Below are 14,644 nucleotides of genomic sequence, written 5' to 3'. Positions count from 1 at the left end.
ATTTCCAGTGAGGCAAATGCTATGTTCTTTGTTTTTTGTGTTTTTCTTTACCATGTGAGTGGTGGTGGTGGTGGTGGTGGTGATGGTGCTGGGGAATCAAACCCGGGGTCTCACAAATGTCATGCAAGCTCTCTACCACTGAGCTTCATTCATCTCCGCATACATAGTTTGTTTTTTTTTTTTTTTTCCTGTCTTTTTGGTACTGGGGATTGAACACAGGGGCACTTGACCACTGAGCTACATTCCCCAGCCCTATTTTGTATTTTATTTAGAGACAGGGTCTCACTGAGTTGTTTAGTACCTCGCTTTTTGCTGAGGTTGGCTTTGAACTCACAATCGTCCTGCCTTAGGCTCCCCAGCTGCTGGGATTACAGGCATGTGCCATCACCCCCAGCCAGTACGTTCTTTTTTGTTTTTTTAATATTAATTTTTTAGTTGTAACTGGACACAATATTTTATTTATTTATTTTTATGTGGTGCTGAGGATCGAACCCAGGGCCTCACACTTGCTAGGTGAGCGCTCTACTGCTGAACCACAATCTCAGCCCCAGCACATGTACTTTTAACAACTGTTTAAACTCAAACCTATTTTGAAGGAAGCCAGGCACCTACCCTTTGAGGAGCATAAACAGGATATGAGGATGAGCACTAATGTATTCCACAGTGGGACTCCGAGTGCCTATTTGTCTTCTCAGGATGTTGTTAAATATCTGGGTCACATCTTTTTTTCCCTGTTAAAGAAAGAAGTCACTATTAAATTGTACACTTAAAAATGAATGAATTGTATGGTATGTGATATTTGCATATATACCTACAGAGATGATACCATCTTTTGATCATATGCAGAAACATTATTTACTTTTTCATTTGTCTTTAACAAATTGTGCTTTCAAACACAAAGCCTGCAAAATGGATGCAGCTCCTTGCCTCAGGAATTATATGGGGAATTTGAAGTCCATTCCTCACAGTAGGAAATACAATGGCACAGAAGTATAAAAACTAGTAGTGGATATGCTAGGACAGAATTCTTTACACTTTTTGAGCTTTATTCAAGAAGAATATTATGATTCACATTTTTAAATCTTCATAAATAAGGAAAATAGATGAAGAAAAAAAATAAAGATTTTAGTAAAATGTAAGTCAAAATCACATTTTTTTTTTCTCTGGTCTACTTCCTAATAATTCTTTCTCTTTATTCCTCTTCTACTTTGGTGCTTTACTTCTAGACTAGACAGACAGAAAGAACCATTAAGTTCTAGTTGCCCTAGCTAGAGGAACTACAGCCATTTTAAAGTAGGGCCATTTAGAGTTCCCACGTATAAAAATTTCATTCTCACACCCTAAAACCTAAGACTAGCATGCTTCTCCAAAAGAATCTCTTGATTGGACCCGAATTTATTATATAGAAAATAAGGACAAGAATTACATTGCATTCTCATTCACCATGGCCCTGGTTCTGAGCTTCAACTGTACTAGGAAGGAACTTCTTCTAGTTACTCTATGCATTTTAAAGTCTCCTTACTCTGCAGACTGAACTAGTAAGAAAGAAATTTGGCTGCTTTGTTTCTTCCCTAAAGCTCTTCAATGACTCCCTTTTTCTTAGGAAAAAAGTTCAATGCCCTTCAATGATCTGCCCTTGCCTGCTTCTCCAACCTTATCAACCATCTATCTCTTTTTGATCCTTACATCAGTTTTTATGAAAACCAAATTGCTTCACTGTATATACTTATGCACAGCCTCCCGTACTTCTGTACATTTGTTCATGTTCTTGTATTTGTCCTGAACACTTTTACTTCATTTTTCTAGCAAACTGTTAAGATTCAATTCAGATAATCCCAGTAGCTGGGGAGGCTGAGGCAGGAGGATGGCAAGTTCAAAGCCAACCTCTCAGAGAGACCCTAAGCAATTCCTTGAGACCCTGTCTCTAAATAAAATATTTTTTAAAAGTGCTGGGGATGTGGCTCAGTAGTAAAGTGCCCCTGGGTTCAATCCCTAGTACCAAAAAAAAAAAAAAAAAAAAAAAAAAATCAGAGCTGGGCATGGTGGCATATGCCTCTCATACCAGCAACTCTGTATGCGGAGGTGGGAGGATTTCAAGTTTGAGGCGAGTCTTGGCAACTTAGTGATAGTGAGACCCTGTCTCAAAAAGGGCAGGGGGGTTAGCTAGTGATATAGCTCTGTGGTTAAGAGTCCCTGGGTTCAATCACCAGTATTGAAAAAAAAAATCAATACAGGATATTCTCCTCTGGGATAAGTACCTCTGTCTGTGTTGCAGCAACATCCTTTGCTTGTCTTGATCAGTGCCTTCTCTTCACTTGCTGCTTCTATTTTCACCCGCTGTCACTGACAGAGCAGCAGACCCTTATTAAGTGCTTCATCTGTGCCAGGCACTTATTCTAAGAGTTTTATGTGTATCATTCACTCTTCACAGCAAAATATATATATATAAAATGTCAAAATGTACATATTATAAATAAGGAAACTGAGGACCCAGTGAGGTTGACTTATCCAGAGGCGATGTGGAAGACCCAAAACATTTTCCCAGATTGATGGAGTCCACAGTCCAAGTTCTTAACCATCAAACTAAAATGACTTCCTCACACTTACCACAGTGCATTGAAATTAGTGGGTTTTGTCTCTGACAGTTTCTCATTGGACTGTTAGCTTTCAAGGCCATATTTCAATGCCCTTTTATAGCCAAGAATATAGAAGGCACTCAGTAAATACCCATTAGACTGATCATTACTTTAGAGGTACAGCCATCCATGTATCGCTCTTATCACAAACACAGGCAATTGATTGTGTGTGTGGGTGAGAGGGTTACTGGGATTGAATTCCACAAGCACTCGACCTCTGAACTACATCCCCATACTTTTTATTTTTTTTTATTTTGAGAAAGGGGCTCACTGAGCTGCCAATGTTGGCCTTGAATTTGTGATCCTCCTACCCCAGCCTCCTGAGTCACTGGGATTATAGGCATGTGCCACCATGCTTGGCCCCTCTTACCTTTTAATCTGACACTTCTTCAATACTAAAGGGACACTTAAAAAACTAAGACCCAAATGAAGACCAATGAGATTTCAATCAACTACTCATTCTTAAAGCTATTAAAATATGAGTTAGGTGCTGATCAAGAATAGTAAAATATTAAAAATTCTGGGAGGAGCTCATTCACCTTATTAATATTAGTTCAGAATAGATCTTGGACTTTAAACATAAGACTAGAAAATTTTGGAGAAAAATAGAAAACCTTAGGATCTAGGATTGTACAAAAAGTTCTTGGCCTTGACACTAAAAGCATAGTCAACTTGGACTTTATTAAAATTTAAAACTTTTGTTCTGCAAAAAATCCTGTTAATAAGTTGAAAAGTTAAGCTATAAGGAGAAAACCATATACTGCAAACCATATATGTGACAAAAAGACCAGTTACCTAGAATATATAAAGAACCCTCAAAACTTAATAGCATAAAGAAACAATTCAATTAGAAAACAATTCAATTAGAAAGACATGAAAAGGCATTTCACTAGAAAGGATCTTGACCCTTCAGGAAATGCAAATTGAAACTTCAATGAGCTATTACTATACATCAGAATGGCTAAAATAAAAAATAGTGACAAAGCAAAATGCTGGCAAGAATGAAGAAAAAGCACTTTCACACAATGTAGTGGAAATTTATCAGTGCAACTTCACTCCTGACATTTATCACAGAGAAATGAAAATACATTCACAAAGAAATCTGGCCATGAATGTTCATAGAACATTACTTAGAATAGCCCAAAGTTGTAAACAACCCAAAAATTCTTCAACAGATAAATGGTTAAACAAACAAACTGTGGTATATCCATACCAAGGACTACCACTCAGCAACAAAAAGGAACAAAATATAGATAAATACAACAAATCTAGAGGAATTGTGCCAAGTGAAAAAATCCAATTCCAAAAGGTTGTACAGTAGATAAAACAATCTTTTCCCCCAACCCCTCCTTTTTCTCTCTCGCCTCCTGAGGAATCAGGGACTGAGTGTTGATGGGGTGAGAGAGGTAGATATGGATATATACAAAAGGGAAATAGGAGAGATCTTTGTGGTGATGGAAATTTTCTGTTTTGTCTTTATCAAGGTTTGTATCCTGGCTGTGATACTGTCATACAGTTTTGCAAGACGTTACCACTGGAAAAACTAGGTAAGGTATATGGGACTTCTATGAATTATTTTTCACCATTGATGCCAGTCAACAATTACTTCAAAATATAAAGGTTAATTTTTTTTAAAAAAAAGACATTTTTATTCACACAACGATTTTTTAAATAATAAAATTTGATGTTTTCATACACTGTTGATGAGAATATAATATATTCTAACAATGCCTAATTAGTGTCCTATAATCCCATTTTTGGAAACCTATTCTGACAAAATAATTATAAATAACAATCCTAAATTTAAAAAAAAGTTTCAGATACAAAGAACTTTATCACAGCTGTGATAATAGGAACAATTTAATACATCTCAGCTAGGTTAAAAAATTATGATATATTTAACTGGTAGAAATAAGTAACTGGAATATCAGAATGTTGGCAATCATGAAATACAAGAACTATCCACAGCTATCCATTGTGTTCACTTTATTTTATGGAAAGAAGTATGGAAATAAGGGAGAGGAAGAGAAGGCAAAGAGTGAAAAAGAAATGAAGGAAAGAAAATGAAAGGATTGAGGGGGAGAAGAGATAGAAATAAAGAACAGGTAATGGGAAAACAAACTATATCTTCTTTTTAAGATAAAACACTAAACCAAAGTCCAAAATTAAAAAAAAAATTTTTTTTAGTTGTAGATGGACACAATACCTTTATTTTATTTATTTATATGTGGTGCTGTGGATCAAACTCAGTGCCTCACATGTGCTAGGCAAGTGCTCTACCACTGACTACAACCCCAGCCCCAAAGTCCAAATTTTAATAGAAAACTTGGAGGTGAATCTTCAATATATAAAGATACTTCAGAATCAGTTGCTCTCATAATTTTTTTTTAGAGAGAGAGAATTGTTTAATATTTATTTTTTAGTTTTTGGTGGGCACACATCTTTATTTTATTTTTATGTGGCGCTGAGGATCTAACCCAGCACCCCGCGCATGCCAGGCGAGCGCGCTACCGCTTGAGCCACATCCCCAGCCCCTCTCATAATTTTTAAGTCCTCGAAAATGTTCACATTACAAAACTTCATTTAAGCAGATGTCAATGACTATACGTGTATATAAAAGAGGAATAGCTGTGAATATAAATGAATTTTAAAATGAAAGAAATCATCTGTTTTGTTCAAATCTTTCTAGACTCTGCAGTGTAATATTGCAGAATAAATACCAAGCCTCTTTGAAATGTCATAAGAGCATGTTTTTCATACCTCCCAGTAAAATGCCACAGGAACATTTCCATAGGGCATTCCAGGGAACAGCAGAATGAAGCTCCACAGAGTTCTATCCAACTTTTACACAAGAGGGAAACATTTTAGTTCATTAGCAAATGTGAGCAGAGGCAAAGGAAGCCCCCTGTGGATAACAAAAACAAGTTCTGCTACCAGAGGAAAGGATCAGAATGGAAAGGATTAGAGAAAGTTGAAATAGGTACAAGATGGAAAATAAGGATCTCCATGTTAAATGTAATCTTTGTAGCTATTCATTCCTAACACTAAGTCTAACTGGATTGAAACCTTAACTATTTCAAAGCCAGTCTCTGTGAAGGAAGGAAGGAAGGGAGGGAGGCAGGGAGGGAGGGAGGAAGGAAGGAAGGAAGGAAGGCAGGAAGGCAGGCAGGCTGGCTCACTATACCTTCTTTATAAAGAAGTAACATCCAGAAATGACCCAAAATGCTTAAAATTAACTAGCAATTCCAAGCTAACACATAATGTAAATCAGATCTCCAACTTGAAGAAGTACTTGCTAGCTGGCAAATTCACAAAAAGTCAGTTCTAAACTGTTTGTTGAATGAGTGAATCAATCAAACGAGAAAGCTTTCTGCTTCTATGAGCTGCTTCCTTGGCCCTAACAGTTGACTTTGCATTTACCTTACTTTTGCAAGGCACACCTGCCTTTAAAATGAACACATCAACTCTTACATTCGATACATCCTTATCCCTTGACCTCTTATCACATTATGTTTCAAAACATCAAAGACACTAACGCTGTATCTTGAATGGTGGCCAAACCTCAAAAGACACAGCTCTGAGTTTGATCCTGAGCCCATAAAATCAGAAGTCTTGCAGCCACAAGTCATTTTTTTTCAACTTCACAATATGCTGACATGGTTCTTTTCTGTCAGCAATTTGAAGGCTTAAAGGATTAGATAAAAATTTATGGCTAAGTAATGAGATTTTTTTTAAAAAATTCAAAGTTCTGCTCTAACTGGCCATTATTCACATAAAAGCAGGATCCTCTGTTAAGTATTGTGTCTCCCCCACCCCCATGGGCCACTTTCCTCTGGATTCTTGAAGAAGAAATGGGTTTGTCACAGATTCCCAAGTTAGTTTCTGCTAACAATCTAAAGCCAACACCTTAAGTCACCCTATCACCACTATCTCCCAGGTTCCAGGCACCAGCTCCCAGCTCCTTGCTCATTTCAACCTGTCTGGCCTCATGTACCTAGTTAGTTTTTCAGCACACTGTTTACCCCAAGTGTATAAAATTTCCCCTTCTCCTTCATTCAACACATATGATTAATACATAGTTCTTTTATCAAAGGTTAACAAAGGGTAAACACAGCACAATGCAGAAACAACTTCAAATTGAATTCTACATATCACTAATATTAAAGGTTCCTCTCCCTGATAATCTTCCTAAACGCCTTCCTTTTGTCATTTGAACCTTTTCTTTCCTTTAGACCCTGCTCCTTTCTCTCTTCTGCTTCTTTCCCTTATCAACCCTAGTCAAAAAGGGCACTTCTCAGATTTGTTACTTTACTCTGCAGAGGGAATCTAAACATTTTTCTTTTAGTTTTCTCCTTCCAGACACTGCCTAGACACTTCAACCTTTCATGACTGACAAACCCCAACAAAGTATCTTTTGAACCACACTTCAAGTTTTTTTTCCTTTGTAACGAATGCCATCCTTCTAGGTAGTCTGTCAAAAGCTGCAGCCCATTCCTAAAATAGTTTTTCCTCTCTGGTATAAAAACATATCAGAAATTCTAGTCAAATGACTGTTGTGCTTCAGAGAAGCACCATGAGAGGCTATTCATTTACTGAAATGATATGATCATGGAGAGTTAACAAGGCGGTCAAGGAAAACGAGATGTTAAGAGGTTGTTAGGGTTTGGATATGAGATGTCCCCCCAAAGCTTTTGTTAATGCAGGAATATTCAGAAATAAAATGATTAAATCATAAGAGCTGTAATGTAATCGGTCTATCCTAGTTTGAATGGACTAGGTGGTAACTGTAGGCAGGTGGTGCGTGGCTAGAGGAGGTAGATAACTGGAGGCACGTCCTGGAAGAGTGCATCATCTCTGTGGCCCCTTCACACACACACACACACCTCCCCCACCCCACCTTTGTTTCTCTGCTTCTTGACCCTGCCATGAGCTGAGCAGCTTTTCTCTGCTGGACTCTTCTCCCAAGATGTGATGCTGCACCTTGGTCCAGAGCAGTGAGGTTAAGCTATCTATGGGCTGAGACCTCTGTTACCATGAACATCCCCCCACCACCCGCGCAAAAAAAAAAAAAAAAAAAAAAAAATTTCCTCCTCTAAGTCATTCTTGTTGGGAATTTTGGTCACAGTGACTTAAAAGCTGATTAAAAGGTTATGGGCTTCAATAAAGGTCAAAGATAAAGAAATAGAAAAGGGAGAAAAAAAAACAGAGAAAGACAGGTGTATCTGAAAGAAAGGAAGAGTTGAAGTCTGGGCCTTTCAAGGTCGTACTCAGTCTGGTTTCCAGCTAGCACACCTGTGGGCACTTCCCCCAGAGCAGTCTTGCCCTGCATTCTTTTTTCTCTAGCTAATCTGCCTAGAGAGCTGTGGGCTAGTATTTCCACAGAGTCTCCAGAGCCATGACCTTATCTCAGCCTAATCACAGAAATCACTATAATTAGTTTTTCTTCCTCTTGGTCAGTGAACAAAACTAAAAGCAATTCACTTGAGAAATCTGCATATCTCCTCTGTCTCAGAATCTGTGGAGACTCAAGAGCTTACCTAATACTGCTAAGCACAACATGGTAGAAACAAAACCAGAAATAAAAGCAAAACCAGGACTTCCATTATCTAACCAGACAATGTCCAAACTTGCCTATGTATATGTTTTCTCTGAGAAAAAAAAATCATTAAGACATACAATGTATAATAAAATGCTTATATATATTTACTGCTTATATTTCTAGGCTTTTGTTTTATTTATTAAGCAAATTATGTACAGCTGCATTCAAACTGAGATAAATGTTACTAGCATTTAACAAACTTCTTAAATCATTTGTATATTTTGAATGAAAAGAACTGGCTTGGAAGAGACCGCCAGTCTGCATTTGAATCCTACTTTAAGGTCTTAAGCTGAGTGACTTTGGGCAAATTACTTAATATCTTTGAATATTAGGTTCTCTTTTATCTATAAAATGGTACTGATAATACAGTGTTAACCACAAAGGCAGTTTTAAGAATTGAAGTAGTTGAGCACTTGAAACCATATATGGCATATAGTAATTACTCAACAAATGTTATCTGTTATCATTAGATATTAATCTTGCTACATGAGCATAAAACTATGGTTCACCTTTTTGCTTTTTTTATGATGAAAGTGATTTCAGAAGTTTTAGGAATAACTGTTTTTAATATAATAAACAGTAATAATTTTTAAAAGTCAATATTGAGAGCTGTCATCCTTTGACAGATTGTTTACCTCAAAGTCTATCAGTTGTAGGTCAGCTATCAGTGTCACCAGCAGCCCACTGTTGTAGAGTTCTTGTGCCAGCTGAGCCACTGCTTCTGTGGGGGGTTCTTTGTCACTTGTACCACACAAAATTTCTTTCATTGCTTGCAGTGATTTTGACACTTCTTCTGAAGCCTGGTGACCAAAAAGTATGTTAATAGTTAAAAAGAACAAAAAATTTCAGGCCATGAACAAACAAGAAAACCATTTCTTGGACCTTATTTATTTATAATCAAAGACCATTGTACAGTTATAAAAAACAAACAAAATACTAATAGGCACTGCCTTTGTTATTTTGGAAATTGTCCTAAAATTTATATAAAGATCTCTAATATTTCTACTTAGTCAACATAATTGAAATAATTTTACTATAAACTATAACTCATAACTAGTAACTAAATAGAAATTTTATTTTTGAAAATTGAGTCCACTTTAAAGACTTATCAGCAGTTACTAGTCTTTATTTAAAACATCATGTTGAGATTGGTTTTTCAACAAATCTCTATTTTCCTGATCTTTTATGGACCAAGTATGAAATCATAAGTGGTCAAAATTAATAATAAGTTTGTCAACAAATTTATACATTATATGGCATCACCATATAATTTTTGTGAAACTTAAAAATAACTCATTATTACATTTAAAGAAAAATGCAAACGCATAGAGACAGAATATAGATTAGTGGGTGTTAAAGAGGAGGGGGAAAGAAAAATGAGGGATTGCTAATGGGTACAGTGTTTCTTCTTGAGGTGATGAAAATGTTCCAGAATTAGTATTGATAGGCTACATAAAAATAGCTCATGTAGCAAGGCACTGCTTTTTTGGGGAGGGTACTGGGAATTGAACCTAGGGGTGCTCTACCACTGAGTCACATTCTCAGCCCTTTTTATTTTTTACTTTGAGACAAAGTCTTGCTAAATTGCCGAGGCTGGCCTCAAACTTGTGATCCTCTTGTTTCAGTGTCCTGAGTTGCTGGGATTACAGACTTGCACCACTATAACCAGCAAGGCACTCTGTGTGTGTGTGTGTGTGTGTGTGTGTGTTGCTGGGAATTGAACCCAGGGCCTTGTGCATGTAAGGCAAGCACTCTACCAACTGATTTATATCACCAGCCCCTACTTTTCTTTATAGTTGTCTTACCTGTATATGCATCCCAAAACAATATAGCTTACTTCTTCTAATTTGAACTTTATGGAGTGATATTTGTACCCTTTCATGACTTGCTTCTTTCATTCAACATTACATGTGTGCGATTCACCTACGCTGCTGCATGTAGGCAGCAGTTCTTTGCTTTCCATCACTCTGTAATATTCAGTTCATGGCTACACCACTTCTTTTTGGGGGCCTATGAACAACAATGCTGGGAACATTCTTCTGGGAACAGCATATTTTTCCTGGTGTACATATTCAAGAATATCTCTAGAGTTTATACTTAGGAGTGGAACTTCAGGGTTTTAGCACATGCATATCCTCATATTTAATATTTGCTTTTTTAGTTTTCGGCAGACACAACATCTTTGTTTGTATGTGGTGCTGAGGATCGAACCTGGGCCGCATGCATACCAGGCGAGCACGCTACCGCTTGAGCCACATCCCCAGCCCCTCATATTTAATAGATAATACTAAATCAGTCTTTAAAGCTGGTACATCAGTGTGTACTTGTCACTCACAGTAAGTGAAAGTTCCTACTGCTTACCATCCTTTCCGACACTTAATATCATCAGATTTTTCATTTTTGCCAAGATAATAGGTGTGTAATATGAATTTACTGTATTTTTAATTGGTCTTTTCCTGATTATTAATTAAAAGAAGGAAGCTTTTTTTTTCTTTCTGTCATTTAACATTTAGAATTACATACTTTTTTATGAAGGTCATTTTTTTTCTGTTTGACTTAATATTATAAAGAATACTAGAATTAAGATATTTCTCCATCCCTTTATAGAATTTAAGATTGTGTCATATACTGAGACAGAAAAATACTGTGAACCCAAGGATATTTATTTTATAGACATCTTGAATCTTATAAACTAATCATTTTAGAGAGAAATTGAAAGTGTGGGAATGAACATCTCCTTCAAAGGAATAACTAAAATACTAAAAACAAAAAACAACCTACCTGAAGAAAGCTTTGCTTACTAAGACTTTAAAACATCATGAGATAAAGTTGTGCCGATGTAGAAACTATCAGTCAGTCTTTAAATAAAACCTTTTCCTTTTCACGTCACTATGACAATATAAATAATCACCAATATAATCCTGAGATCTTTAAGTCTAAAGTCCATAGAAATCCAGGACTGCTCAGAAGCCCTCAGCAGTGAGCCAAAAGTTAAAGACAAAAGACTGGACAATTATCAGTTGCATAAAACCTGAAATCAATTTTACTGTACTTACACCCTGCATGCACACTACAGACCACATTTGGGGGTCTTCATTAAGCTTTTGCATTGGATTTTGGCTTTGTTATACAGTATTTTAATAACGTTATTGTTTTTGCTCATACCTTGTCAGTCTTTTTGTCTTGCTTTTCCAAAATAGCCATGTTGTCTTTCAGTATTTTCACGATTTCTGCTGGATTTTTGTGTGATTTACTAAACAAAGGCATTTTCTTTCATATACAAAATTCTCCTCTTCCGATATGGAATGCTAAAAACAAACAAGCCAATAAAATCATAACTTTAACTCAATATGCTGAAGTTGTTATACCAAAATGTCTTTTAAATTTTTAATAACAGCAATAATTTGTAACATTAAAAGTTAACAAACTAAAACAAGTTGTTTTATGCCAAATTATAAAATACCTCAAGAAAGATATTTTAAAATATTTATCTAAAAGTTTTTATTCGCTCTCTCTTCCCCCTCTCCTCTCTCTCCCTTTCCCTCTCTCCCTCTCCCTCTCTTCCTCTCCCTCTCCCTCTCCCCCTCTCCCTCTCCCTCTCTCCCTCTCCCTCTCTCCCTCTCCCTCTCTCCCTTTCCCTCTCTCCATCTCTCCCTTTCCCTCTCTCCATCTCTCCCTCCCTGCCCCCCCCTCCACCCCCTTCTCTTCTACGACTGGCCTCTACGTCCTGCTAATAAAATCTCGGACAGGTAAATTGTTTCGGCGGAGCTTTTCCGTTGTTCCTACAGATATCGGCAGGAGAAGCCATAGAATGTTGTGAGCAGAGCTTAATGGGCAATTCTGGTGGGAGCTCAGAAGACCAGAATGCTGTTAGAAATGTGGCCAGTAAAGACTGTACTCATGAGTTTTCAGAGGGGAATGGGGACTCTGTTGGGAATCAGACTAGAGAATATTCATGTTACATTCCAGCAAAGAAGTTGTCTACATTTTGCCCATGCCCTGACATTTTCTGTGAAGGTGAATTTAAAGGTAATGGACTAATAATCTGGTGGAAGAAATTTCAAGGAAGCACAGCATTCAGGCCTGGGTGGCCTGGGTGTTGCTGGCAGATTTTAGCTAGGTTTACTGTGAAAATTGGAAGCAGAGAGATTTGGAAAACTTTGTTGGTCAAAGAAGCCTAGGTAAAATTGGGGCCAAGGAATTTACTGTAAAGATGGTCATCAATAAAGAGAAGTACTTTGCTGAGACAAAGGAAAGATACCCTGAGGGCATCCCAGGAGTCAGCAAAACCACACCCATTGCAGGCTCAAGGGTGCAGAAGTGAAAACTTGTTTGAGAGACCTTGGACCTAGGCTTGCATAGGGTTGCCTAGAAAGAAGTTTCCCCAGGATTCATTTCACTGTGTTTGATTTTGTCCAGGCATTCAGAGGTCACTGCAGTAATGGTCTAAGGGGGCCAGGCTACAGCTTGAGCTGACTTCAGACCTCAGCATCATTCACATGGTGCTAGTTCTGCATGGATGCAGGACGCTGGAATTAAGGGGTACCGGAAGTTTACACTGAAATTTCAGAGAAAGGCCTGGGAGGCCAGGGACAGTGCAGCAGGTCAGAATCCCTGCAGGCAGCCCCTGAAAGATCAATGCACGAGGCTCTGAGAAGGAAGCCAAAGATGCACTGCAGACACTCTGGATTAAGAGATGCCAACAACATGGAACATCTGCTGGGGAAAGAGGCTAGCTGTGGACAGAGCCAGCTTAAGAGAAAGGCCATTTGGACCTGCAACTGGCAAGGCCATAGGGGTGGAGCTGCACAAGCCCTTTGAAGATCATATTTTGCCCTTATGTGCACTGAATACAGAACTTGGAGCTACAGGACTTGTTTTCCTAGCTGGATTTTGGTCTTGTGTTGGGTCCATCACTTTTTTCTATGCCCCCATTTCTTCCTTTTGGAATGGGAATGCTTACTGTGTGCCAATATATATTAGATATATGCAACTTGCCTTTGATCTTTACAGGGGCTCATAATCAAAAGTTTGCGTTGGCCTCAGATGAGACTTTGGACTTGGACTTTTGGGCAAAACTGGAGCTGTTAAGACTATGGGGACTCTTGAAAATGGACCACATGCATTTTGCATTATGAAATGGACATGAGTTTTGGGGACCCAGAGGTGGAATGTTGAGGTTTGGATGAGCTATCCCCCAAACCTCGTATGTTAATACAGGAGTTGAAATGATTAGATTATAAGAATGTAACATAAAAAAAAATAAAAGTTTTTATTCAATGTCTTTATTTTTTCCAGCAATACAAATGTAAGGCTTATGTAAGAACACAAAAGGAATATTTAATTAAAGTGAGTTGTGATGATGATAATACTAAATGATAAAATAAAACATAAAACTTAAGTGGGATTAGGATTCATATACTGTCACAAAGCAATATTTAAAAGCATACCAATAACTACTGCATGGCAATCTCAAAATTGATATGTAAAATAAATTAGAATCTATTCTTTATTTACTCTTCAAATATTCAGTTGTTCTTATTCACTGATGAAAAAGCCTCTTCTATACATAATACCATGTATATATAATATACCAGTAGGGCATGATTTATTTTCCTAATGCCCTACTGGAGGGTGAAGGGGAGAAAAGAAGTATCAATTCTAGTCATTCAGAATATTTATTGCAGGCCTGGGGTTGTGGCTCAGTGGCAAAGCACTTGCCTAGCATGCATGAGGCACTGTGCTCGATCTTTAACACCACATAAATATAAAGGTATTATGTCCACCTAAAACCTAAAATAAATATTAAAAAAAAAACTAACAGAATATCTGTTGCATAGAGTAAGAAAGCCAAATATGGCTGTCACTGCTGTAATGTATTAGGAGGGAAAATAATCTAGAAACCAAAGGCTCCAGCTAGTAAAGAATTGCTATTAATTTACATCTATAAGCTAAAATATTTCAGCTACTACTGAAGTATAACTTTAAAAATAAAACTTCCCATGACCCAAGTGCCCAGAGATAGTGTTTCATTGATGACTATACTACAGTTATAAATTTAGGATATATATTCCCTTCAAATTTTTCCTATATGTATAAAAATATTTTTAAAATAAAACTAGCATACTAAGCATAATATTTGGCAACTGCTTTTTTATTTTTATATCCTGAACATCATTTCATTAATATGTTCAGATCTACTATAATATACTTATATAATACAGTAGTAGGCCATGATTTATTTTGGAGCATAATATATTTATATAATATACCAGTAGGGCATGATTTATTTTTCTAATTTTCCCTAATGTTCATATTATTAACAATGATGCAGTTAATCAAGGAAGAAAGAATATTGTGCATAAATGCATACACCAATTGATAGCAGCACCCTAGGCAGCTACTTCTG

General features: G+C 37.1%; 1 protein-coding gene across 10 annotated transcripts in view; it reads right to left on the bottom strand.

Annotated features, from left to right (window-relative positions):
- The window catches only part of Cab39l (calcium binding protein 39 like), a 130,708-nt gene that overhangs the window by 43,021 nt on the left and 73,043 nt on the right, over positions 1 to 14,644 (bottom strand). For all 10 annotated transcript variants that reach the window (XM_058582564.1, XM_058582565.1, XM_058582563.1 and 7 more), the window contains 3 exons: positions 11,401 to 11,543; positions 8,871 to 9,035; positions 613 to 731 (listed from right to left, as the gene is read on the bottom strand). In XM_058582564.1, the coding sequence (XP_058438547.1) occupies positions 613 to 731; positions 8,871 to 9,035; positions 11,401 to 11,502 (386 nt within the window). In that variant the 5' untranslated portion in view covers positions 11,503 to 11,543. The remainder of the gene's footprint in view (positions 1 to 612; positions 732 to 8,870; positions 9,036 to 11,400; positions 11,544 to 14,644) is intronic.

Source organism: Marmota monax, unplaced genomic scaffold, assembly GCF_021218885.2.
Source record: "Marmota monax isolate L192 unplaced genomic scaffold, Marmota_monax_Labrador192_F-V1.1 WCK01_AAM20220418_F8-fsc00011, whole genome shotgun sequence".
NCBI lineage: Eukaryota > Metazoa > Chordata > Mammalia > Rodentia > Sciuridae > Marmota > Marmota monax.
This window is presented reverse-complemented; position numbering and strand designations above follow the sequence as displayed.